General features: G+C 48.2%; 1 protein-coding gene across 2 annotated transcripts in view; it reads left to right on the top strand.

Moving 5' to 3' along the window:
* The first annotated feature begins 1,225 nt into the window (after positions 1-1,225).
* The window catches only part of dennd10 (DENN domain containing 10), a 35,652-nt gene continuing 11,223 nt past the window's right edge, over positions 1,226-25,654 (top strand). The window contains exons 1-7 of one of the 2 annotated variants that reach the window (XM_072479510.1): positions 1,226-1,274; positions 4,022-4,218; positions 6,046-6,125; positions 12,498-12,646; positions 22,224-22,335; positions 24,440-24,540; positions 24,768-24,875. In XM_072479510.1, the coding sequence (XP_072335611.1) occupies positions 1,241-1,274; positions 4,022-4,218; positions 6,046-6,125; positions 12,498-12,646; positions 22,224-22,335; positions 24,440-24,540; positions 24,768-24,875 (781 nt within the window). In that variant the 5' untranslated portion in view covers positions 1,226-1,240. Of the gene's footprint in view, positions 1,275-1,772; positions 2,168-4,021; positions 4,219-6,045; positions 6,126-12,497; positions 12,647-22,223; positions 22,336-24,439; positions 24,541-24,767; positions 24,876-25,654 lie in introns of those variants that run through there. The other variant, XM_072479511.1, reaches the window with a different exon arrangement.

The following is a 25,654-nucleotide window of genomic DNA, read 5'->3' on the forward strand; positions in this document are numbered from 1 at the left end:
GCTGCTTGGCCCATACTTGAATGTCTCATCTGCAGAGAGAAGTTGGCAAGCGCTGCGATGTTACCAAGTAGGTTAAAACACCATTTGCAGACAAAACATCCATCTCTTACGAGCAAAGACGTTCAGTACTTCAAGCGCTTTAAAGAACAAAACATGAAGTAGACCCAAAATCCGATGGGAGTGTGCGCGGGATTCGCAAAAAGCTCAAGAGGCTAGTTACCTGGTAAATGTAAGTAAATTGGACATTTATGAACAATTGATTCAGCTGAAAGCAACTGAGTGTGCCATGTGTTTGTTTGTCTCAGTGAACCGTGCCATGTTATTGAAAAGGTTGGGGACCACTGTCCTGGATGAAATGAAATGAATGAAAATTGCTTTTTGTCACAAGTAGGCTTCAAATGAAGTTACTGTGAAAAGACCCTAGTCGCCACATTCCGGCGCCTGTTCAGGGAGGCTGTTACGGGAATTGAACCATGCTGCTGGCCTGTCTTGGTTTGCTTTCAAAGCCAGCAATTTAGCCCAGTGTGCTAAACAGCCCCTAATGGTAGTGGTTGTGGGATTGGAAGATGCTGTTGAAGGGGTCTTAGTGAGTTCCTGTTGCTGTTTCTACAGATCTTATGATTAGTTTGATGTTCATAGAATCGACCGTGTAGAAGGAGGCCATTCGGCCCATTGAGTCTGCACGGCCCTTGGAAAGAGCACCCTAATTAAACCCACACCTCCTCCCTATCCCCGTAACCCCACCTAATATTTTTAAATTTATCATGGCTAATCCACCTAACCTGTACATCTTTGGGCTGTGGGAGGAAACCGGAGCATCCAGAGGAAACTCATGCAGACATGGGGAGAAAGTGCAGTCTCCGCACAGACAGTGACGCAAGCTGGGAATCGAACCCGGGACCATGGAGCTGTGAAACAACAGTGCTAACCACTGTGCTACTGTGCCGTCCATCTTCATTTACTTTTATCTAGGTGATGTGTTGAGAAGGTCACACGAAGGAGAGGTAGGGTCTTTAATGAGGTAAATGATTTCTGTTCACATGGTGCTTGTACAGACTGAATCACTGTCTGGTTGGTGTCTGTCTATATTGGGCATTTACATCACCACCCAGATCACCAACATTAATACATTGACGACAGATCACCTAGGATAAATAGACAAAAGAGTATCTGACCAATGCACGTAATACGCAAGCATTGGCCTTTTTATATATTTTGTGTTTTTAAACAAACAATAGCAATGTTTGAGAACGTGTGGCAGGTACAAGGAAAAGGTAAAAAGTCTTAAGATGTCTCAGCTGTTAAAGTTTTTGTTGCTATTCGGGGACAATATACAGAAAAAATGTTGCATGTCGATATTTTTAACAGCTAATTTTAAACAGTGAGAATCGCTGTCATTTGCCACAATGTTAATCAAATGCAGGAAACATTTGTCACAAGGGGGGGGGGGGGGGCGGTGGGTCATTGATTATCCTAAGGTTTTTTTCCTTGTCAGGTGTCTGCATTTTTTGTTTATTTTATTGGCACAATCGTTTCGTTTCTATTCAGAAGGCTCATGTTTTGAGCTCGCAAACAGAAACCAGGTTTTTAAAATAATCCTTCCAGCCTTGAAGAAGATTCACTCCTCCAGAGTGGCATTTCCTTGTACGCCTCCACACGGTCAACTCAGTTCCTGCACAGTCATGAATGTATATATATATATTTTTTAAATTGTCAGTGCTAAGGCGGACAGTTTTTAACTGGGACACCCGAGGTCCTGAAAGATAACAGCGAGTCTGTACGTTTCAGGCTCAAAACCGCTGCTTCTGGACTAGACCAGTTAAAGAGTAATAAGTTGAGGGAAGATTTTATATTAAGGACAGGAGCTAAAAGTCACAGTGACAACATCTGTATGTGTTAAGACGATTGACATTCACAGGGGTTGTACGTTACACTGCCCCTGGTTACATTGTATCAGTGGCAGCGCAGCAATGGTTACAGCGAGCAACGTACAGTAACAGTCTCGTTTACGTCTACAGTAGTTTCTTGTCCAACTCCTGCTGCTGAAGAGTTGTTTCAGAGGGAGTGTTACCCCCCGCCCCCCCTCACATTGATTCAATGAGCTGACGGCGAGGCTGGGTACAGACCATGGCTGAGACGCCTCTGATGCTGAGTGTGGGGCTGGTCGGTAAGGGTCGGCAGACGTGGAGCCTGCTCTGGATAATGTGTTTACCCTGAACTCTTGCTTGCTCTGTACTAACGCTGTGCTGAACGGTAGCCGCTTGTCTGGTCTCTATGGTTTGACACCACAGGTTTGCGTTTTGCATTCCGGCCTGTCTCTCTCCCGGGGTGTGCACAAAAACGCCAAAGACCCCGCTGTGCAGATTGAATCAATCCAATGCTTCTTATTCAAATATAAACAGCGTTTGCATATGTGCTCAAGAAGTACTGCAGCTCTGTTTCCGGCATCGAAGTGGTTGATCCATGTTTCAAACAGATATGTGTTCGAAATGGGATTTCCGTGTTTCCTATTCGGTCACATGATGCTGGTTTGAGAACTCAAGGCCTGGTGCTCACAAAGCTTTAGTTTATAGAACAATCTGTCTCACAGAGAAATTGAGGCATTGTCACAGCCAGATACACCTTGTGCTCGGTACTAAAACCTGCTCATCATATGTGGAGGAGCACCCCTTCATTCCTTTTGATTCATTGATCATGTCTCGCCCACATCACCCCAGGAATTTGTATAATTGTGTTCAACTTCACCGACTGCTCTTGAAACGTGGTATTTATACCCTAAGATTTTAAATTCTGTAACCACCCCCCCCCCCCCCCATCAAAATCAAATGTGGTAATCAAACTTGCACAGGAGGGCAGCAGGGTAGCACAGAGGGCAGCACGGTAGCACAGTGGTTATCACTGTTGCTTCACAGTGCCAGGGTCCCAGGTTCGATTCCCAGCTTGGGTCACTGTCTGTGCAGAGTCTGCACGTTCTCCCCGTGTCTGCGTGGGTTTCCTCCGGGTGCTCCGGTTTCCTCCCACAAGTCCTGAAAGCCGCGCTGTTAGGTAATTTGGACATTCTGAATTCTCCGTCTGTGTACCTGAACGGGCGCTGGAATGTGGCGACTAGGGGATTTTCACTGTAACTTCATTGCACTGTTAATTAAGCCTATTTGTGGCAATAAAAGATTATTATTATTAGTTTATAAAGGACTGTATTTAAAGAATGCCATAGGATTGCAATTATTGTAACTCAATGCTGATGTAGTAATTGGTCAATTACCAAGTTCATCTTTGTGTGTGTTCAGATTCTGTAAACACCTTTTATGGTCAAGGACATCAGAGATGATAAATAACATGTTTCACAGATCCTTGATAATTTAAGGGGCAGATTGATTTAAGTAGTGACAGCCATTAATCTGGGTGGCCACCTCAGCACAGTTCTGCATGCTAATCGAATCATTTCACCATAGATCATAGAATTCACAGTGCAGAAGGAGGCCATTCAGCCCATCGAGTGCACCAGCTCTTGGAAAGAGCACCCTACCTAACTGCACATCTCCACCCTATCCCCATAACCCAGTAACCCCACCCAACACTAAGGGCAACTTTGGACACTAAGGGCAATTTAGCATGGCCAATCCACCTAACCTGCACATCTTTGGACTGTGGGAGGAAACCGGAGCACCCGGAGGAAACCCACGCACACACGGGGAGGATGTGCAGACTCCGCACAGACAGTGGCCCAAGCCGGGAATCGAACCAGGGACCCTGGAGCTGTGAAGCAATTGAGCTAATCACTATGCTACCGTGCTGCCCACAGCCTGTTCAGGAATTTGTCTGCGAAAGTCCCTTGTACTATACTGTTGACACGTCCATCTAATTCTTAGCAACACATTTGATTTTCATAAAGCATACCGATGAGGAAAGGGAGAGCTGCTGCTTTAAAGGCGACTTTCCCAACAGAGCTTGTGTTAAATACATCTTTTTAACGTCAGTGCCCCTCCTCAACCCACTGACAATGAATGTCCTTCTTTCTTAGAAAAAGACACAAATGGTGATGCACTGTGGGTGTGGTGCTATCCAACTGTCACAGAGGAACTCCGAGTACTGCTTTTAAGGAAATGCTGTCTTTCTGGTGAAAATGATGTCCTTCACACCTTTGTCTTTGGCCAGTTCAAAAGAACCTGGTATTATATCATAACTACACAAGTCCAGGATCCCACCACATTGTCAAAGGTACGTAAGTTTATAGATGTTTTTTTTAATATAAATTTAGAGTACCCAATTCATTTTTTCCAATTAAGGGGCAATTTAGCGTGGCCGATCCACCTAGCATGCACATCTTTTTGGGTTGTGGGGGCGAAATCCACGCAGACACGGGGAGAATGTGCAAACTCCACACGGACCGTGACCCAGAGCCGGGATCGAACCTGGGACCTCGGCGCCATGAGTTTGCAGGGCTAACCCACTGCACCGCCGTGCTGCCCTAGTTTATAGATGTTTTAACCTGAGGACAAACTTTCTTCTCTTCCCCTCCGTCAATGTCAGTCTCCCTGGTTTATGTAGAAATTGACCTGCTCTCGGGACAGTGTTGTTTTGCTACTGATGGACACACAGACGACATAAAAGGTAGAGCTCTCTGCAGGAGAGGGGGAGGGAATTTCAGAGTCAGCCAAATAGTGCCATACTAGTGCATCTCCTAGAAGCTGGTTGACGAATGGAATTCCTGGAGGCCACGGAAAAAGTTATCCCCTCAACAACTTGGGGCAAGCAGGGATCCCTTTAATGCAGATGTGTAATAAATTGTAAACCTGTTTAAACTTTGATACATGTGGTACACAGAGGGAATCTTCCTAGCGACTAGGGGCTTTTCACAGTAACTTCATTTGAAGTCTACTTGTGACAATAAGCGATTTTCATTTCATTTCATTTCACTTGGTGCTAGTATAGTTTTGATTTAAGTGTGGAGAAAAACAAAATCCTTTTTTGAATGAATAACTTGGATAAAAGGCCACTTTTCAGCAAAGTTGAGAATCGATCATTCATAACTCCTTCTATTTCCTCAAAGTAACTTTAGAGGAGAGAAGGTGCATTGTTTCATATAAAGAACAACTTTTCATTTTTTTTAATAGCACAGTTTTGGAAAGGAAACAAAAAGGTATTCCTTTGAACACTAACAATTATATCCTTACTAAGCTGCTTCCAAATGCTGCTTTGTGTTACAAAGGCAGAGTAGTAACAATGATGTTTGGTATCCTGCTTTAGTAGAATATAAGCACAATGACTAAAAAACTGCACTGTCAGTCATGTTTCATGGTTCTCGATTATTTCTTGATGTTTGTTGTTCAAAGAAACAAGGTTAAAGAATTTACTGTGTTAGAACCCTTTCTAAAGAACAAGAAAATGACCAAACCCATAGAGGTGGTTTGCAAGGTAAACAGAGTGATTTGACTGAGTTGGAGCTGATAAAGAATCAAGTTCAGGAGACAGAGTGCAGAGCTTTGAAGAAGTCAAACTGAAAGGTGGCAAATACGTGAACAAGGCATTCAGTGATAGTCGGGATAAGCAAGGTGGAGGCTGGTGATGTTGCAGATGTCACATCCAAACTTAGCTGTGGATATTTAAAAAATAAATTTAGAGTACCCAATTCATTTTTTCCAATTAAGGGACAATTTAGCATAGCCAATCCACCGACCCTGCACATCTTTGGGTTGTGGGGACGAAAACTATGCAAACACGGGGAGAATGTCCAAACTCCACAAGGACAGTGACCCAGAGCCGGGATCAAACCTGGGACCTCGGCGCCGTGAGATAGCAGTACTAACCACTGCGCCACCATGCTGCCCTAGTTGTGGATATTCTTAAATGAATACAGCATAGACATGTTGAATGGCCTTGCTGCAAATACTGTTTAATATGCCAGTGAATATGGAGAATGTTATGATCTCATAGCCATATTAACTTTCACTCTTAAAATTCTATTTCCTATTTTGCATAAGAATTGAAATAAAAGTGTTACAATGATGCATATGAAATATATCGTCTTTTTCATTCTTACCATAGGTGACCCATTTTTCTTTAGTTCTAACTGCCAGAGACTTTAACCCAGAGAAATATGCATCTTTCGGGAGAGTGTTATGTAGGTGAGTTGCAAGTTTTGACACAATGTTGCACCTTATGTCATTGTCATTATGGATCTGTCTGAAGATTGCTTATGCAGCAATATCCTACTTTGCTGGGTACAATTCATATACTCAATTGCTCATGGCTAAAAATAATCATAAATGATCGCTTTACATACATAGAAAGAAAGCACTTATATTTAATCAGCTTCCTTGGGTGGCTTAGCAGATAAGTTCACTGTACAGTGAGAAGAAAGATAATTTTAATTCATGTAGCACCTTTCACATGACCTCAGGACATCCCAAAAGGTGTTACAACTAATGAACCATTTTCTTAAGTGTCTCATTGTCAGTCAACTTGCAATAAGATTAGATAGTAAATGCATTGGTTTTAATTTTCCAAAATTGCCGAGATTCTGGAAAGGTCCCACCAGTTTGGAAAATTGCAAATGTGACTCCTCTATTCAAGAAAGGAAGCAGACAGAAAGCAGGAAACCACAGGCCAGTTAGCGTAACATCTGTCTGAGGAACATTGCTGGGATCTCTTATTAAGGAGGTTATAGTGGTGGACTTAGAAAATCTCAGTGCAATCAAGCAAAATCAACATGGTTTTGTGAAAGGGAAATCATGTTTGACTAATTTGTTGGAGTTCTTTGAGGAATAAACAAGCAAAATGGATAAAGGGGAACACGTGGTTGTGATGTACTTACATTTCGGAAGGCATTTGACAAAGTACCCCATCAATGGTTACTATGCAAAAAAGGTTCATGGCATAGGGAGTAACAGATTAGCATGAATAGAGGATTGGTTAGTCAACAGGAATCAGTCGGGAAAAATTGGCCTTTTTCTGATTGGTAAGATGTGGCAACTTTTGCTAAATTTGCTGATGACATAAAGATAGTTCGGGGCGGCATGGTGGCACAGTGGCTAGCACTGCTGCCTCATGGCACCAAGGACCTGGGTTCGATCCCAGCCTCGGGTCACTGTCCATGTAGAGTTTGCACATTCTCCCCATTAGCCTCAGCCCACAATCCAAAGGTGTGCAGCGTGGGTGGACTGGCCACGCTAAATTGCCCCTTAATTGGGAAAAAAAGAATTGGGTAATACATTTTTTAAAAAAATGGCAACATAATGGAATGTTGTCATTTATTGCTTGGAGATTGGAATATAAAATTACAGATGCTTTGCTACAGTTGTACAGGGCATCGGTGAGACTAGAACTGGAGTACCCTATACCATTTCCGTCTCCATATTTAAGAAGGGATATAAATACGTTTGAAGCAAAGAACAAAGAACAAAGAAAGGTACAGCACAGGAACAGGCCCGTCGGCCCTCCAAGCCTGCGTCGACCATGCTGCCCATCTAAATTAAAATCTTCTACATTTCTGGGGTCCGTATCCCTCTATTCCCATCCTATTCATGTATTTGTCAAGATTCCCCTTAAACGTCACTATTGTCCCTGCTTCCAACATCTCCTCCGGCAGCGAGTTCCAGGCACCCACTACCCTCTTTGTAAAAAATTTGCCTCGTACATCTCCTCTAAACCTTGCCCCTCGCACCTTAAACCTATTCCCCCTAGTAATTGACCCCTCTACCCTGGGAAAAAGTCTCTGACTATCCACTCTGTCTATGCCCCTCATAATTTTGTAGACCTCTATCAGGTCGCCCCTCAACCTCCGTCGTTCCAGTGAGAACAAACCAAATTTATTCAACGTCTCCTCATAGCTAATGCCCTCCATACCAGGCAACATCCTGGTAAATCTCTTCCGCACCCTCTCTAAAGCCTCCGCATCCTTCTGGTAGTATGGTGACCAGAATTGAACACAATACTCCAAGTGCGGCCTAACTAAGGTTCTATACAGCTGCAACAATACTTGCCAATTTTTATACTCAATGCCCTGGCCAATGAAGGCAAGCATGCCGTATGCCTTCTTGACTACCTTCTCCACCTGTGTTGCCCCTTTCAGTGACCTGTGGACCTGTACACACAAATCTCTCTGACTGTCAATACTCTTGAGGGTTCAGGTGTTTAGTGTAGTTTCCAAGGTGGTGCGTGTGAAACTGGACCCGGGTCCCCAGGAGGCCATATTCAGGGTGTCGGACCAGCCAGGGTTGGAAACGGGTGCGGAAGCAGATATCATAGCCTTTGCCTCGTTGATCGCCTGAAGGCGGATCCTGCTAGGATGGAGAGCAGCCTCTCCACCCAGTGCCCTGGCGTGGCGGGGGGACCTGTTGGAATACTTGACCCTTGAGAAGGTTAAGTTCGAACTGAGGGGAAGCTCGGAGGGGTTCTACAAGTCACGGGCACTATTTATTATGCGCTTTCAAGAACAGGATAACATCGAACATTAGTTGGGAGGGGGGGATGGGTGGGAGGGTTGGTGGGGGGAGGGGGGCTGTGTATATTAAGGGTGACTATGGGTAATCCCTGATTCCTTTTTGTCATTTGTTCATGTAAACATGCGGGCTGATGTTTGGGGGTTGGTGGGAGGATGGGATCGTTGTTATTGTTATGGGGATTAACATATCTGTTGCTGATTATTGTTTATTGTTGATGGGTGTAAATGCGGGAGAAAATGTGAAAAAGGAGAATAAAAATATATATTTTTAAAAAATACTCGTGAGGGTTCTTCCATTCACTGTATATTCCCTACCTGTATTAGACCTTCCAAAATGCATTACCTCACATTTGTCTGGATTAAACTCCATCTGCCATCTCTCCGCCCAAGTCTCCAAGAAGCAGATCAGAGGAATTCACGGGATTGATACCTGGGATGGTGGGGCTATCTTATGAGGAAAGGTTGGACAGCCTGGGCCCGTATCCACTCGAGTTTAGAAGAATGAGAGGTGATCATATTGAAAATATAAAATTTGGGGGGACCTGACAGGGTGGATGCTGAAAGGATGTTCCCCTTAGAGGGACACAGTTTAAAAATAAGATAATGGTCTCCCATTTAAGATAAAGATGAGAAGATTTTTTCTCTCAGAAACTTATGAATCATTGGAAGTCGCCACCAGACAGTGGTGGAGGCAGGATCAATGGATATATTTAAGGCAGAGAAAGAGAGATTCCTGACTAACAAGGAAGTCAAAGACTATCGGGGGGTAGGCACAATGTGAAGTTGAGGCCACAATTAGATCTGTCATGGTGTTATTGATCGACGGAGAAGGCTTGAGGGGCCAAATGGCTTACTCCTAATTCATATATATGTATGGATAAATATTGCGCAGAACATTCTTGAACTTGAAAGGGGGTCCATTGAAAGCTAAACAGCGGAAGCATTGTGCTCAATGTTAACACCCCGTCCTCCCCAGCCGTTCCCAATGGGTCAAAGGGGATTGAGTGTGGTGGGTGGAAGGGATCATAGAATTTACAGTGCAGAAGGAGGCCATTCGGCCCATCGGGTTTGCACCAGCCCTTGGAAAGAACACCCCATTTAAGCCCACGCCACCACCTTATCCCCGTAACCCAGTAACCCCACCTGACATTTTTGGACACTAAGGGCAATTTAGCATGGTCAATCCACCTTACCTGCACATCTTTGGACTGTGGGAGGAAACCGGAGCACCCGGAGGAAACCCACGCAGACACGGGGAGAACGTGCAGACTCTGCACAGACAGTGACCCAAGCCGGAAATCGAACCTGGGACCCCAGAGCTGTGAAACAACAGTGCTAACCAGTGTGCTACCTTGCTGCCCTATGATTACATAGTGAAATGCACGCTTCTTTACCACAACGTGCTGTACATGCACCCACCGCCACTTTTACAGTGACGGATATTGGTGCATCTGACTGTTTTGCCTTGGAGAGGCTGCACATTGATTAACATATTTATCGGGGTCTTCCAATGCAGTTGGGAGCCCAGGTTGAAATTTGAACTGCTGGGCCACAAGTTTACCAGGGGTTGTAAAACCCAACAGTGAAATAGAGGCAGGAGTTGTCGACTTCCTCCGTTCAATGGCTCCCTCAGCATTCTCTCAGTGGAATTTAGTTTTGACTTCAGGAGCAACTTGGGGGAGGGGGTGAGTGGTGTAGTTCTGACCACATTTTGAACTCCCTCTGATTATGTCAGGAGCAGGGATGGTTGAGAATGGCCTTCCCACCAGGAGGACATCAGCTGAGGTCCTTAAGTGGAGGGGAGCCCTACACCACATGGGTATGTCATCCAGTAAAAGCTAGTAGCCTCCTTATGGTTGAAAGCAAATTACTGCAGATGCTGGAATCTGAAACAAAAGAGAAAATGCTGGAAAATCTCAGCAAGTCTGGCAGCATCTGCAGGGAGAGAAAAGAGCTAACGTTTCGAGTCCGATGACTCTTTGTCAAAGCTGTCATCGGACTCGAAACGTTAGCTCTTTTCTCTCCCTACAGATGCTGCCAGACTTGCTGAGATTTTCCAGCATTTTCTCTTTAGCCTCCTTATGGTCTTGGGTGATGACTTTCGACCTTTCGAAGTGTTCACAACACTTTCCACCAATGGGGGTTTTTCCTAACCTCAAGCCTGGGTCAGTTATGGACTAATTGATAGATATTGCTGACCATATTATGGCTTGACCAAACAATGTTTTCTGTGCATTGCATTATGTGGTGCACATAATTATACTGCATTTCTGAATTATGTAGTTAATATCTGCGTGGTCGCATAGATAAGACACGATTGATATAAATTGGGCTTGAAATGTATTTGCCTGGCAGGTTTTTAAAAAAAAATCACCTTGATGAATAACCTCAGCCCGTACGGGGATTGAAACTGCGCTGTTGGCTTCTCCGGTCCCCGGAGAATCGGCGCGAATCGCGTGCGCGCGGTCTACGTGGCGCGGGTCGAGGGCCATTGACAGAGACCGCCGCGGCGATTCTCCGACGTAAACTGGCCGAGTTCCCGACGGCGTAGTTCTAACCACGTTTTGCCTGTCAGGAACGGCCAGTGGCGGCTGCGGAGTCAGTCCGCGGCCGCCCTGGTGGGGGGGCGGGGGTATCTTTCACTGGGGGGGGGGCCTCACAGGCGGTCAGGCTATCGATCGTGGGCCACCGATCCGCGGGCGTGCGATCTTGGGGGTCCTATCTTTTTGGTGTGGGTCCGCCATAAGACCTTAAGACCATAAGACATAGGGGCAGAATTAGGCCACTCGGCCCATTGAGTCTGCTCCGCCATTCAATCATAGCTGATATTTTCTCATCCCCATTCTGTTGCCTTCTCCCCATAACCCCTGATCCCCTTATTAATCAAGAACCTATCTATCTCTGCCTTAAATTCACTCAGTGATTTGGCCTCCACAGCCTTCTGCGGCAAAGAGTTCCACAGATTCACCACCCTCTGGCTGAAAAAAATTACCCCTCATCTCTGTTTTAAAGGATCATCCTTTTAATTTGAAATGGTGTGCGCTGCTTCTAGTTTTTCCTACAAGTGGAAACATCCGCTCACTTCCACTCTATCCAGGCCTCGCAGTTTCCTGCAAGTTTCAATAAGATCCTCCTCATCCGTCTGAACTCCCAACGAATACAGACCCAGAGTCCTCAACCGTTCCTCATATGACAAGTTCTTCATTCCAGGGATTATTCTTGTGAACCTCCTCTGGACACTTTCCAAGGCCAGCACATCCTTCCTTAGACACAGAGCCCAAAACTGCTCACAATACTCCAAATGGGATCTGACCAGAGCCATGTCGCGCGGGGCGGCCGACGCAGGGCCCCGTATCGGCAGCCGGAGCTGCGAGGACTACATCGGGGCCCTGCTAGCCCTCTCCAGGTAGGAGAATCACTCTGGACCAAAGTCCAGAGTGAAACCCCTGCGTTTTGATGCTGGAGTGGGGACATAGCCCCATTATTGGAGAATCCCGCCCCTGGTGTCCAGCCAACTGAGCTAAACTGGCCCACCTTCTCAACCATGCTCCTCGCCAGAGGTGTGATGATCCTCAGGTTAAATCACCATCAGTCAGCTCTCCCCTCAAAGGGGCAAGCAGCCAATGGTCATCTGGGACTATGGCAACTTTACTTACTTTAAAAAAAATTCATTCATGGGATACGGACATCAGCAGCAAGGTCAGTATTTATTTCACATCCCGCACTGCCCTTGAGAAGGTGGTGATGAACCACCTTCTTGAACAGCTGATGTAGGCATACCGACAGCTAGGGGAGGAAGTCCCAGCACTTTAACACAGCAGCATTTGGTATAGAGGAAGCACAACCTCAGTATCGGGAATTCAAATCTGAAAATTGACCCGCTTTTGGCCTTTAGAAAGATTAACCTTTGGATTCCATGTTCTCACTTGGGGAGTGGGGGGACCTTTCCAGTGTGTGTCTTTCTGTACAGCTCCAGTCATTAAATACTTATTTCCTCTCGTAAAAATGTTGACAAATGTAAATATTAAATCTCATCATTTTAATTTTTCTGAAGGAGCTACATGAAATATGGTAGCCCAGCCAGGATGATGGAAGGTTATATTTCTGTTCTAACCAATGGCATCTGTCAAAGTGAAGAGAATGGATCATTTCTTATGAAGGATTACGATTCAAGAAAGGCATATCTTGCTGGATCCATTAAAGGTAAACACAAAAATGTTATGCTTTTGTTTTATGACATAAACATATGAATCAGCTTTAAGTACTGAGTACGGTTGAGGTTCAATCCAGTTCAGTCATGTTGTTGTCTGATCTTGTCTGCTCTTTCTCTTGGACTGTGATATGGAGCATGGTACGTTGTCTGGGAGAACTGCAGGAGCCCAGGACACGATAAAGCTCTGAAATGGGGCTGTTAGTTAGGAAAGAGGTTATTGGTTAGCATTGTTGCTTCACAGCGCCAGGGTCCCAGGTTCGGTTCCCGCTTGGGCCACTGTCTGTGCGGAGTCTGCACACTCGCCATGTGTCTGTGTGGGTTTCCCCCGGGTGCTCCGGTTTCCTCTCACAAGTCCTGAAAGACGTGCTTGTTAGGTGAATTGGACATTCTGAATTCTCTCTCCCTCTGTACTCGGACAGGTGCTGGAATATGGCGACAAGGGGCTTTCCACAATAACTTCATTGCAGTGTTAATAATAAAGATCATTATTCCATTTATCTACTTGTTCTTGTGCAATAGGCAACGTAGAGTACGTGCAAAAGCATTTATTTCTGAGCAAATATGATCACCTACAGGTATTAATGCCTGCTCTGTTTGAACCCTGCACTTTGTGTTCCATGCAATATTGGCCGGAATTCTCTGGCTGTTGGGATTCTTCGTATTCGCTGGCAGCTCACCCCCTGCCCGTGGGTTTCCTGGCGGCATGGGGTGGCTTCAATTAGAAATCCCATTGACAAGCAGTGAGAGTAGAGAATCCCGTCACTACCCAACAGCGCACCACTGAGAAACAGGTGGCTGGGGAACCGGGGAATCCCGTCCACTGTGTCATTTTCTTCCAAGCAGATCCTTCAAACCATTATTATCTTAAGCTACTGTGTCAAAAAAGGTAATTAACTACTGTTATGTTACTGTTATGTTAACTTCCCGTAACAGCCTCCCCGAACAGGTGCCGAAATGTGGCGACTAGGGGCTTTTCACAGTAACTTCATTGAAGCCTACTTGTGACAATAAGCAATTTTCATTCATTTTCATTTCATTTCATTTCATTACGGGCCACGGTTTAGAGAACACCAAAGTGTATCATGAAGTTCACCTCACCCACAACGTTTAATAGATTGGACTTCCGGTTGCAACTATGCGGAGCTAAGTCGTACATTCAGCGGCTCCCGCAAAAACTGACTTTTGGGCTCTTTTTAGGGCCCCCAACGGCACTTTATCGACGTTTCCCGGTGTGGGAAGGAGTTTATAACAGCTCCCCGTCAGTATATGGCTTCAACTAGGAGCGGGGCGACAGAAAAGGTGGTGGTGGACCCGAAGAAGGTGCGAGGCAAGAAGGACAAAATGGCGGCGGGCAGAGACCAGGCAGCGTGGATGCAGTGGGCGGAGGAGCAGCAGGAGGGTATCCAGCGCTGCTTCAGAGAGATTAAAACGGACTTGTTAGAGCTGATGAAGGCTTCTATTGATAAGCTGCTGGAGACACAGACGGCCCAGGGGGTGGCGATCCACGAGGCTCGACAAAAGATCTCTGACAATGAGGACGAGATCTTAGGCCTGGCGGTAAAGGTGGAGGCGAACAAGGCGCTCCACAAGAAATGGCAGGAGCGGTTTGAGGAGATGGAGAATCGGTCGAGGCGGAAGAATCTGCGGATTCTGAGCCTCCCGGAGGGGCTGGAGTGGCCGGATCTGGGGGCCTATGTGGTCACCATGTTGAACTCGCTGATGGGAGCGGGGTCCTTCCAGGGGCCCCTGGAGCTGGAAGGGGCCCATAGAGTGCTGGCGAGGAGGCCCAAGGCTAACGAGCCTCCGTGGGTGGTGCTGGTGAGGTTCCATCGGTTCGTCGATTGGGACTGTGTGCTCAGGTGGGCCAAGAAGGAGAGGAGCAGCAGGTGGGAGAACGCGGAGGTTCGGATATATCAGGACTGGAGTGCGGAGGTGGCGAAGAGGAGGGCCGGGTACAATCGAGCGAAGGAGGCGCTGCACAGGAAGGGGGTGAAGTTTGGCATGTTGCAGCCGGCGCGACTGTGGGTTACCTACAAGGACCGGCACCATTATTTTGAGTCTCCGGAGGCGGCGTGGGCCTTTGTTTAGGCCGAGAAGTTGGACACAGATTGAGGGTCGGGATGGGCGATTGGGGACTGCGGTTTATATGTTATGTTTATTTTATATTCTTCCGGGGGGGGGGGGGGCCTTTGTATTGCTCCGGGTTTCTTTTTCTCTGTGTTTTTCTCTTTCGGGTCGGTGACAGTGGTTGGGGCAGGTTGGGCACTGTTTTGGTTGGGTTGGTCGGGGGGCTCTTGGAGGGGGGTAGGTAAACGGAACAGGGGTGGTGGCCGGTGGTGAGATGGGGCCCTGCGGGGAGGGGGAGGCCCGAGTCAGGGGTGAGGGAACTGGGCCTGTAAAAGGAGCTGCGTCAGAGGTGGCAGGGCCGGGTAGGTGGAAAGCGCAGGCTTTTTCCCGCGCTGAAGACTGGAGGGGGCGCGGCCGGAGCGGGGAAGCGAGGGTTGTTTCTCGCGCTTAGAACGGAAGGGGGAGGAGGGAGAGCCTATGGATGGGGAGCGGGAGAGGAGGGTGTGCCACGCAATGGGAGGAGTCGAAGGAGAGGCAGGAGTGGCCAGGGTCAGCAGGAGTCAGCTGACTTGCGGAAGTGCAATGGGGGGAGTAAATTAGCTAGGATGGGTCTTAGCCAGGGGGGGGGATCGAGTTGATGCTGCTATGGTCAAGGAGGAGCTGGAGCGAGTGGGGGGGGGTCGAGACGGGGGTATGCCGCTGTGGGGAACGGGTCGAGGAGGGGTCATGGCTAGTCGGCGGGGGAGGGGGGCGGGTAGCCCCCCTGATCCGGCTGATAACCTGGAATGTAAGGGGACTGAATGTGCCGGTTAAGCGGGCCCGCGTGTTCGTGCACCTGAAGGGGCTCAAGGCGGATGTGGTTATGCTTCAGGAGACACACCTGAAGGTGGCAGACCAGGTAAGATTGAGGAAAGGGTGGGTAAGTCAGGTGTTTCACTCGGGGCTAGATGCCAAAAATCGAGGGGTGGCGATCTTGGTGGGAAAGAAGGTGTCATTCGAGGCGTCGAGCATTGTGGCAGATAATGGCGGTAGGTACATAATGGTAAGTGGTAAGCTGCAGGGAGAGGGGGTGGTACTGGTCAATGTGTATGCTCCGAACTGGGACGATGCGGGTTTTATGCGACGTATGTTGGGTCGGATCCCAGACGTGGAAGTGGGGTGCCTGATAATGGGGGGGGGAGACTTTAACACGGTGCTGGATCCGGCACTGGATCGCTACAGGTCTAGGACAGGTAGGGAGCCGGCGGCGGCTAGAGTGCTGAGGGGGTTTGTGGACCAGATGGGAGGGGTGGACCCTTGGAGATTTGCAAGGCCGGGGGCTCGGGAATTTTCATTCTTCTCATGTCCATAAGGCTTATTCCCGAATCGACTTTTTCATTTTGAGTAGGGCGCTGATATCGAGAGTAGAGGATACTGAGTATTCGGCAATAGCCATTTCGGACCACGCCCCGCATTGGGTGGACTTGGAGATGGGGGAGGAGAGGGACCAGCGCCCGCTGTGGCGCTTGGAGGTGGGGCTGTTGGCGGACGCGGAGGTGAGCGAGCGGGTCCGAGGAAGTATAGAGAGGTACTTGGAGTCCAACGACAACGGGGAGGTCCGAGTTAGGATGGTATGGGAGGCACTGAAGGCGGTGGTGAGGGGAGAGCTGAATTCCATTAGGGCCCACAAGGAGCGGGGGGAGAGGGAGAGGCTGGTGGGGGAGATGGTGAGGGTGGACAGGAGGTATGCGGAGAAGCCCGAGGAAGGATTGTTGAAGAAGAGGCGTAGCCTCCAGGCTGAATTTGACCTGGTAACCACCAGGAAGGCGGAGGTGCAGTGGAGGAAGGCCCAGGGGGCGATTTACGAGTATGGGGAAGAGGCAAGCCGGATGCTGGCGCATCAGCTTCGGAGGCGGGACGCAGCTAGAGAGATCGGGGGAGTTAAGGACAGGGGAGGGAGTGTGGGGCGGAGTGGGGTTGGCATCAATGGGGTCTTTTATGAGGAATTGTACTGATCCGAGTGCCCACGGGCGGAGGGAGGGATGGGCCGCTTCCTGGACCAATTGAGGTTTCCAAAGGTGGAAGAGGGACTGGTGGCAAGATTGGGGCCCCCGATTGGGCTGGAGGAGCTGATTAAAGGGATAGGAAGCATGCAGGCGGGGAAGGCACCGGGGCCGGACGGTTTCCCAGTTGAATTCTATAAAAAATATATGGACCTGTTGGGCCCGCTGTTAGTCAAGACCTTTAATGAGGCAAGGGAGGGGGTGGCTTTGCCCGGGCACTGATCTCCTTGATCCTGAAGCGGGACAAGGATCCCCTGCAATGTGGGTCTTACAGACCGATTTCCTTGTTAAATGTAGATGCGAAGGTGCTGGCGAAGGTCTTCGCCACGAGGATTGAGGATTGTGTGCCGCAGATCATCCATGAGGACCAGACGGGGTTTGTGAAGGGGAGACAGTTGAACGCGAATGTGCAGAGGCTTTTGAACATTATCATGATGCCGGCGAAGGAGGGGGAGGCGGAGATAGTGGTGGCGATGGACACTGAGAAAGCCTTTGACAGGGTAGAGTGGGGGTACCTGTGGGAGGTGCTGAAGAGGTTCGGGTTTGGGGAGGGGTTTGTCATTGGGTTAGGCTGCTGTATGAGGTCCCGATGACGAGTGTGGCCACAAACAGGAGGAGGTCAGAGTACTTTTGGTTGCACCGAGGGACGAGACAGGGGTGCCCCTTGTCCCCCCTACTCTTCGCACTGGCGATTGAACCCCTGGCTATGGCACTGAGGGAGTCAAGGAACTGGAGGGGGTTGGTGCGGGGTGGGGAGGAGCATAGGGTGTCACTTTATGCGGACGACCTGCTGCTGTGTGTGGCGGGCCCGGTGGGAGGAATGCTGGAGGTAATGAGGATTCTTAGGGAATTCGGGGACTTTTTGGGGTACAAGCTCAACATGGGGAAGAGTGAGCTGTTCGTAGTTCATCCAGGGGACCAGGAGAGGGGGATTGGCGAGCTCCCATTAAAAAGGGCGGAGAGGAGCTTCAGGTATTTGGGGATCCAGGTGGCCAGGAGCTGGGGGGCCCTGCATAGGCTTAATTTTACAAGGCTGGTGGAACAAATGGAGGAGGAGTTCAAGAGGTGGGACGCGTTGCCGCTGTCCTTGGCGGGTAGGGTGCAGTCAATCAAAATGACGGTGCTCCCAAGGTTTTTGTTCCTGTTCCAGTGCCTCCCCATGTTTATCCCGAAGGCTTTTTTCAGGCGGGTTAACAGGAGTATAATGGGGTTTGTGTGGGCGCGAGGGACTCCGAGGGTGAGAAGGGTGTTCCTGGAGTGGAGTAGAGATAGGGGGCGACTGGCGCTGCCCAACCTCTGTGGGTAATACTGGGCCGCCAATGCGACGATGATGCGCAAGTGGGTGATGGAGGGGGAGGGGGCTGCATGGAAGAGGCTGGAGACGGCATCTTGTGTGGGTACGCGTCTGGGGGCGCTGGTAACGGCGCCGCTGCCGCTCCCTCCAAGGAGGTATACCACGAGTCCGGTGGTGGTGGCTGCCCTGAAAATTTGGGGGCAGTGGAGGCGGCACAGGGGGGGAAGTTGGGCCCTCGGTGTGGACCCCAATAGGGGGGAATCACCGGTTCGCCCCAGGAAGAACAGGTGGAGGGTTTGCGGGGTGGCACAGGGCAGGAATATGAAAGTTGGGGGACCTGTTTGTGGACGGGAAGTTCACAAGCCTGGGTGGGCTGGAGGAGAAGTACGGGCTTCCCCCGGGGAACACCTTCAGGTACTTACAGGTAAGGGCGTTTGCCAGACGGCAGGTGGTGGAATTCCCGCGGCTACTGCGACACACAGTACAGGACAGGGTGCTCTCGGGGGGGGGGGGGGGGGGGGGGGGGGGGGGGGGGGAGTGGGGAAGATCTCGGAAACTTACCAGGTGATGCAGGAGGAGGAGGAGGCTTCGGTGGTGGAGGTAAAAGGTAAGTGGGAGGAGGAGTTGGGAGAGGAAATTGAGGAAGGGACGTGGGCAGATGCCCTGGGGAGGGTGAACTCTTCCTCATCGTGCACGAGGCTCAGCCTCATATAGTTTAAGGTGCTTCACAGGGCACACATGACCGGGACAAGGGTGAGCCGGTTTTTTGGGGGTGAGGACAGGTGTGTTAGGTGCTCAGGGAGCCCAGCAAACCACACCCATATGTTCTGGGCATGCCCAGCGCTGGAGGAATTTTGGAAGGGCATAGCGAGGATGGTGTCGAGCGTGGTAGGATCCAGGGTGAAACCAGGCTGGGGGTTCGCAATATTTGGGGTGGCAGAGAAGCCGGGAGTGCGGGAGGCGAAAGAGGCCGGAATGCTGGCCTTTGCGTCCCTGGTAGCCCGGCGAAGGATTCTTCTTCAGTGGAAAGATACGAGGCCCCCAAACGTGGAATCCTGGATCAGTGATATGGCAGGGTTCATTAAATTGGAGAGGGTGAAATTCGCCTTGAGAGGGTCGGTACAAGGGTTCTTTAGGCGGTGGCAACCGTTCTTAGACTTCCTGGCAGAACGATAGACAGCAGCAGCTCGGCGGGGGGGGGGGTTATTTTATTATTGTTTTTGTTATTTACACTGAAGGGTCTAAGGGGGTGTATATACCTGTTGTGTTAAGCCGGGGTATTAATGTTAATTTATTATTTATGTACGGGGGGGGGGTTTGGGGGGATGCTTTTCTAGATTGTGTTTTGTACTTAACTCTGTTGGTTTTTTTTTTTCATTTTGTTATTGTTATTTTATGAAAACCTGTAATAAAAATTATTTTTTGAAAAACTTTTAATAGATTGTGGTATCATAGATTATCATAGAATTTACAGTGCAGAAGGAGGCCATTCGGCCCATCGAGTCTGCACCGGCTCTTGGAAAGAGCACCCTTCCCAAGGTCAACACCTCCACCCTATCCCCATAACCCAGTAACCCCACCCAACACTAAGGGCAATTTTGGACACTAAAGGCAATTTATCATGGCCAATCCACCTAACCTGCACATCTTTGGATTGTGGGAGAAAACCGGAGCACCCGGAGGAAACTCACGCACACACGGGGAGGATGTGCAGACTCCGCACAGACAGTGACCCAAGCCGGAATCGAACCTGGGACCCTGGAGCTGTGAAGCAATTGTGCTATCCACAATGCTACCGTGCTGCCCACAAATGGGGAGCACATGACCCACTCTACAGGTGTGGTACAGCAGAAATGGAAAAGTATTTTTTAAAGCAAAACAATGTTTATTCTATGAACTCAAGTTAACCTTTTTAAAACACACAGTGACCATCTTAGCAACCATTAATTCAAATACAACCCCCAAAGAATACAACACTAAGTAATCCTTTAAGCTTTCCTTTTAACATCCATAAGACTTAAACCACCTTTTACCAGAAGCACATTAGGTTTACATTCACTACTGAGAACATTTATAATTCTGAATTCACCAAATGATCAAGAGATAGTCTTTTCATGGCAGAGAGATCAACAGTGCACCTGCTCTGTCTGGCTTCAGCTCCAACACTGAAAACGAAAGTAAAAGACCCCCTGCAGCAAACAGCCTGCTCAAAAATGAAAGTAAAAAGCTGACAGACAGCCCAGCTCCACCCATTCTCTGACATCGCTGCAGTAATAAACACCCATTTCTTAAAGGTACTCTCACATGACACTACAATAGTAGAAACAGCTTCTTCAAACTTATATCTGGAATTGTTTATTTTTGAACCGGCTTTATTTTAGCTTAACTATTTTACATATGATCCATTATCCATAATTTAGTAACTATTCTTATTTTCATTTTACACGCAGCCTCTCTTGAAAGTGGATAGCCACCAGCTATCCACTGATATCACACCCACGCCCACATCCACCTCGGGGTACATCAACATAATGGTTATGTCACTAGACTAATAATTAGAGATGTGAGTTCAAAGACTGCTATGGTAGCTATGGAATTTAAATTCAGTTAATGAGGTAACTTTGGACATCAATCATTCAGGGATGTCGGTGTCGCTGGCTAGACCAGCATTTATTGTCCATCCCTAATTGCCCTTGAGAAGGAGGTGGTGAGCTGCCTTCTTGAACCCCTGCAGTCTGTGTGGTGTAGGTACATCGAAAGAGCTGTGAGGGAAGAGGTTCTAGGATTTTGACCCAGCGACAGTGAAGCAACATTGATATATTTCTAAGTCAGGATGGTGAGCGGCTTGGAGGGGAAATTCCACGGTGGTGGTGTTTGCAGGTACCTGCTGCCCTTGTCCTTCTAGATGGTAGTGGGTTGTGAGTTTGGAAGGTTCTATCTAAGGAGCCTTGGTGTGTTTCTACAGTGCATCTTGTAGATGGTACACATGGCTGCTACTCTGCGTCAGCGGTGGAGGGAGTGAATATTTGTTGATGGGCTGCCAATCAAGTGGGCTACTTTGGCCTGGATGGTGCCAAGCTTCTTGAGTGCTGCCAGAGCTGCACCCAAACTGGCAAAGGGAAAGTATCCCATTACACTCCTGATTTGTGGACAGGCTTTGGTGAATAAGGAACCCACCACAGAATTCCCAGCCTCCGTCCTGCTCTTGCAGCCACAGTATTAATATGGCTCGTCCAGTTCAGTTTTTAGTCAATGGTAACCCCCAGGATGTTGATTGTGGTGGTTCAGCAATGATAATGCCAGTGAATGTCAAGGGACGATGGCTTGATTCCCTCTGATTGGAGGTGGTCATTGTCTAGCCCTTGTGTGGCGCGAATGTAACTTGCTCTATTGGCTGTTTCATTCCTTGTGAAATGAAATGAAAATCGCTTGTCACAAGTAGGCTTCAAATGAAGTTACTGTGAAACGCCCCTAGTTGCCACATTCCGGCGCCTGTTCGGGGAGGCTGGTACGGGAATTGAACCGTGCTGCTGGCTTGCCTTGGTCTGCTTTCAAAGCCAGCGATTTAGCCCTGTGCTAGACAGCTCCCCCTCTCTTTAGTGGTTTGATAGAACAGAGTGGCTTGCTCGGCCATTTTAGAGGGCATTTAAGTGTCAACCACATTGCTGTGGGTCTGTAGCCTTAAGTCTCATGTACACCAGACCACGTCAGGATGGCAGATTTCCTTCTCTAAAGGGCGTTTGTGAACGAGATGGGTTGTTATGACAATCGGCAATGGTTTCATGGTCATCATTAGATGTTTAATTCTGGATTGTTTATTGATTTCAAATTCCACCAGCTACCATCATGGGATTCAAACCCAGGTCCCTTGTGCATTCCCCGGGTTCTTTGAATTACTTGCCCAGTGACAATATCACTATGCCACTGCCTCCACCTTCTGCCATGCCCAGAAATGCCAAAGCCTCAAGTCAAATCCCAACTGAGAGCAATTAACTCAACACTGACTGGGAATCAAACCTTGGGTCATGGTGGCACCAAGTGATTCCTTTCAAGAGAGCTAGGATTCTTCGACTCCCCATGATAGCCTTATTTTGCACTATTCAATGTTCAATATAAAACAAGCTTTCTTCTGGTGATGTTGCAAAATGCTCTTTTTTCCCCCAGATGTGGTAATTCAGTTTGGAATGGAAACCATTATCCTGTACACTGCACTGATGCTAAAGAAAAGGATTGTGGTCTACCATCCTCACATCGAAGCATTGCAGGAGTTTACCAGGTAGAATTATGCACACGGAACAAATGATGACACATCGAGTGAGATTTTCCCAGAAATCAACAAACGCCAAAGCAGGCGGGAGCAGCGCATTCACGTCACTGTCAGCAATGGCGGCTTTCTGTACCGTATTGTCCGCTACAGAGAAATAAATATCAAGGGGCGGGTCCCACGATGTATTACTGGTGGGGCGGCCTCTGATTCGCTTGCCCTATCAGCAACTTTGCATCGGGCAGCAATTTATAAAGACCGCCCCAACACAAAGAAGTCCAGCCTGGAATGTACCCCCTGGTACGGCACCAGGACCGGGACCAGTGCCCAGGAATGACCACCCCTCCCCAAGTGATGCACTCATCTGAACTCCCTTAGGTCTCCTTTCCAGGCACACTCCTTGGGAGACAAGTTATGTTTCACACCTTTCTGTCCTCATGCCGACATTAATGTTTTTTTTTTATGGGGTGGGGCGGTGATGTGTGATGAATCAGGCAGGGGGACTTGTTACTGACATGTTAATGAATGAAAGTGATGTACCCGACATTGAATGTCAGCAAGCGTGCCCCCTCACTGACAGCGGGAGGGGCAATCGTTTCACACGTGTACATCAATGTAAAATGCGATTTGGCTGCTCTCGCGGGATTTTCCAATCCCGCCAAACCTGCCCGACACGAGCGGGAGCAGAAAATCCCGGCCACAGTGTTTCACAATGTTTGCTTTTATATTTCACACCTCCTAAACTCACTCTTTTGGTTGCCACACCAATTTGACACAATTTTCCGTCACTCTTGCCTGTGATTTTAGAAACATAGAAAATAGAAGCAGGAGGAAGCCATTCGGCCCTTCGAGCCTGCTCCGCCATTCATTATGATCTTAGCTGATCATCCAACTAAATACCCTGATCCTGCCTTTCCCCATATCTATTTCGAGCTGCTTCTTGAAAACATACAATGTTTTGGCCTCAGCTTTCTGTGATAACAAATTCCACAGGCTCCCCACTCTCTGGGTGAAGGAATTTCTCCTCATCTCTGTCCTAAATGGTCTACCCCATATCCTCAGACTGTGACCCCTGGATCTGGACACACCCACCATCGGGAACATCCTTCCTGCATCTGCCCTGTCCAGTCCTGTTAGAATTTTATAGGTCGCTATGAAATCTCCTATCATTCTTCTAAACTCCAGCGTATACAATCCTTTTTCTTTACTTTTTCCAATTAAGGAGCAATTTACCATGGCCAACCCATCTACCCTGCACATCTTTGGGTTGGGGGGGGGGGGGGGTGTGAGGCCCACGCAGACATGGGGAGAATGTGCAAACTCCACACGGACAATGACCTAGGGCTAGGATTGAACCTGGGTCCTCAAAGCTGTGAGGCAGCAGTGCTAACCACTGCGCCCTCGAATACAATCCTAACCAACTCAATCTCTCCTGACACGTCAGGAATCAGTCTGGTAAACCTTCGCTGAACTCCCGCTAGAGCAAGAACATCCTCCTTAGATAAGGAGACTAAAACTGTCCACAATTTGGTGTGACCTCACCAAAGCCCTATATTATTGCAGCAAGACATCCCAGCTCCTGTACTTGAATCCTCGCGCTATGACGGCAAACATACCATTTGCCTTCTTTACCTCCTGCTGCACCTGCATGCTTACCTTCAGCGACTGGTGTACGAGGACACCCAGGTCTCGTTACACGTTCCCCTCTCCTAATTTATGGCCATTCAGATAATAGTCTGCCTTCCCGTTTTTCCTATCGAAGTCTATAACCTCGTATTTATCCAAATTGTACCGTTCATTTGCCCACTCACTCAACTTGTCCAAATTGCATGGAACAATCTCTGCATCCTCCTCACAGCTCACCCTCCCATCCAGCTTTATGTCATATGGAAATGTAAAGATATTACATTTTGTTCCCTCATCTAAATCGTTAATATACATTGTGAATAGCTGGGGTCCCAGCACCTATCCTTGCAGTACCCCACAAGTAAAACGCTGAAATGGAAAACGCTGAGGAACCCCAGATGGAGAAGCATGTTAATAGAGGATAATATCTAGTTTGACACTTCAAAGCACGCTGACAGAGAAGTGTGACAGATATTACTTTGTTTTCCAGGACTTTGCCTACATTAATTTGGCACAGGCAGGACTGGTCAATACTTCATCCTTACGTGCATTTAAACCAAGATGAGATTGAGGCCTTGAAGACTTGCACCGGTGAGAAGATATTTTTCTTTTTCAAAACTACATAGAAAATAATTTTTGTTGGCTAATCCTGCAATATCTACTTCCACTTGGAACTGCAGTAATTTGATAGAAACATTTAAACTCTGGGATGTGTAAAGTGCTTATGAATTTCCGGCTGAACTCTGATATAATTTCCCCAATAATAGCGGGCAAATATCCGCAGCCTTCAATAACAGCTGTTTTCACTTCACACCTAGGTTACGTAGCTGGTTTCACAGTTTTGAAGGTGACAGACCGCCCGGACATCTATGATGTGTTTGTGAACCTGGTAGAAAGTGAAATCATTGTTGCGCCACATGCTAAAGGTATCGCTGGTGTTTTACTGCTTCACTGCAATTCTGGTTTCAGTGGGGACCAGTTTAGCTCAGTTGGCTGGACAGATGGTTTGTGATGCAGAGCGAGGCCAATTCCCGTTCCCGCTGAGATTATTCATGCAGGCCCCACCTTCTCAACCTTGCCCCCCCCCCCCCCGCCCCGCCTGAGGTGTGATGATCCTCAAGTTAAGTCACCACCAGTCAGCTCTCCCCCTCAAAGGGGAAAGCATCATCTGGGACGCTGGCGACTTCACTTATTACTTACTGTTTCAGTAAAGTCCCGTTGATCTATCACCCATGTGCTGGCTCACCTACATTGCCTCTTGGTCAAACGATGCCTCGATTCTAAAATTGTCGAGCCCCATCATGGCCTCGTCCCTCCCTGTCTCTCTAACCTTCTCTAACCTGTAATGCTGCACAGTCTCTGCGCCTCTCCAATCTGGCCTCTTGTTCGGTCTCAATTTTCATCGCTGCAACTGTTGAGGCCATGTCTTCAGCAGGAGGCCCTGAGCTGTTGGAATTTCCTCCTGCAATCTCTCTGCCTGCTTAACTCTCTCTCCTACTTTAAGATGTCCCCAGGAATGTGTCTTTTTAACTAGGCTAATGGCCACACGTCCTCACATCCGCTTACTCTGTTTAATAGCAGCTCTTGCGAGGTTTTTTGAGATGTTTTACAACTTTAAAGCCTCGACGTAAACTTTCAATGGACTTAGTGTTGGCACTAAGATTTCATATAGGACTGGACGATATGCTCCCTGACCAGTGGGTAT

Source organism: Scyliorhinus torazame, chromosome 16 (assembly GCF_047496885.1).
Source record: "Scyliorhinus torazame isolate Kashiwa2021f chromosome 16, sScyTor2.1, whole genome shotgun sequence".
NCBI classification, from domain to species: Eukaryota; Metazoa; Chordata; class Chondrichthyes; order Carcharhiniformes; family Scyliorhinidae; genus Scyliorhinus; species Scyliorhinus torazame.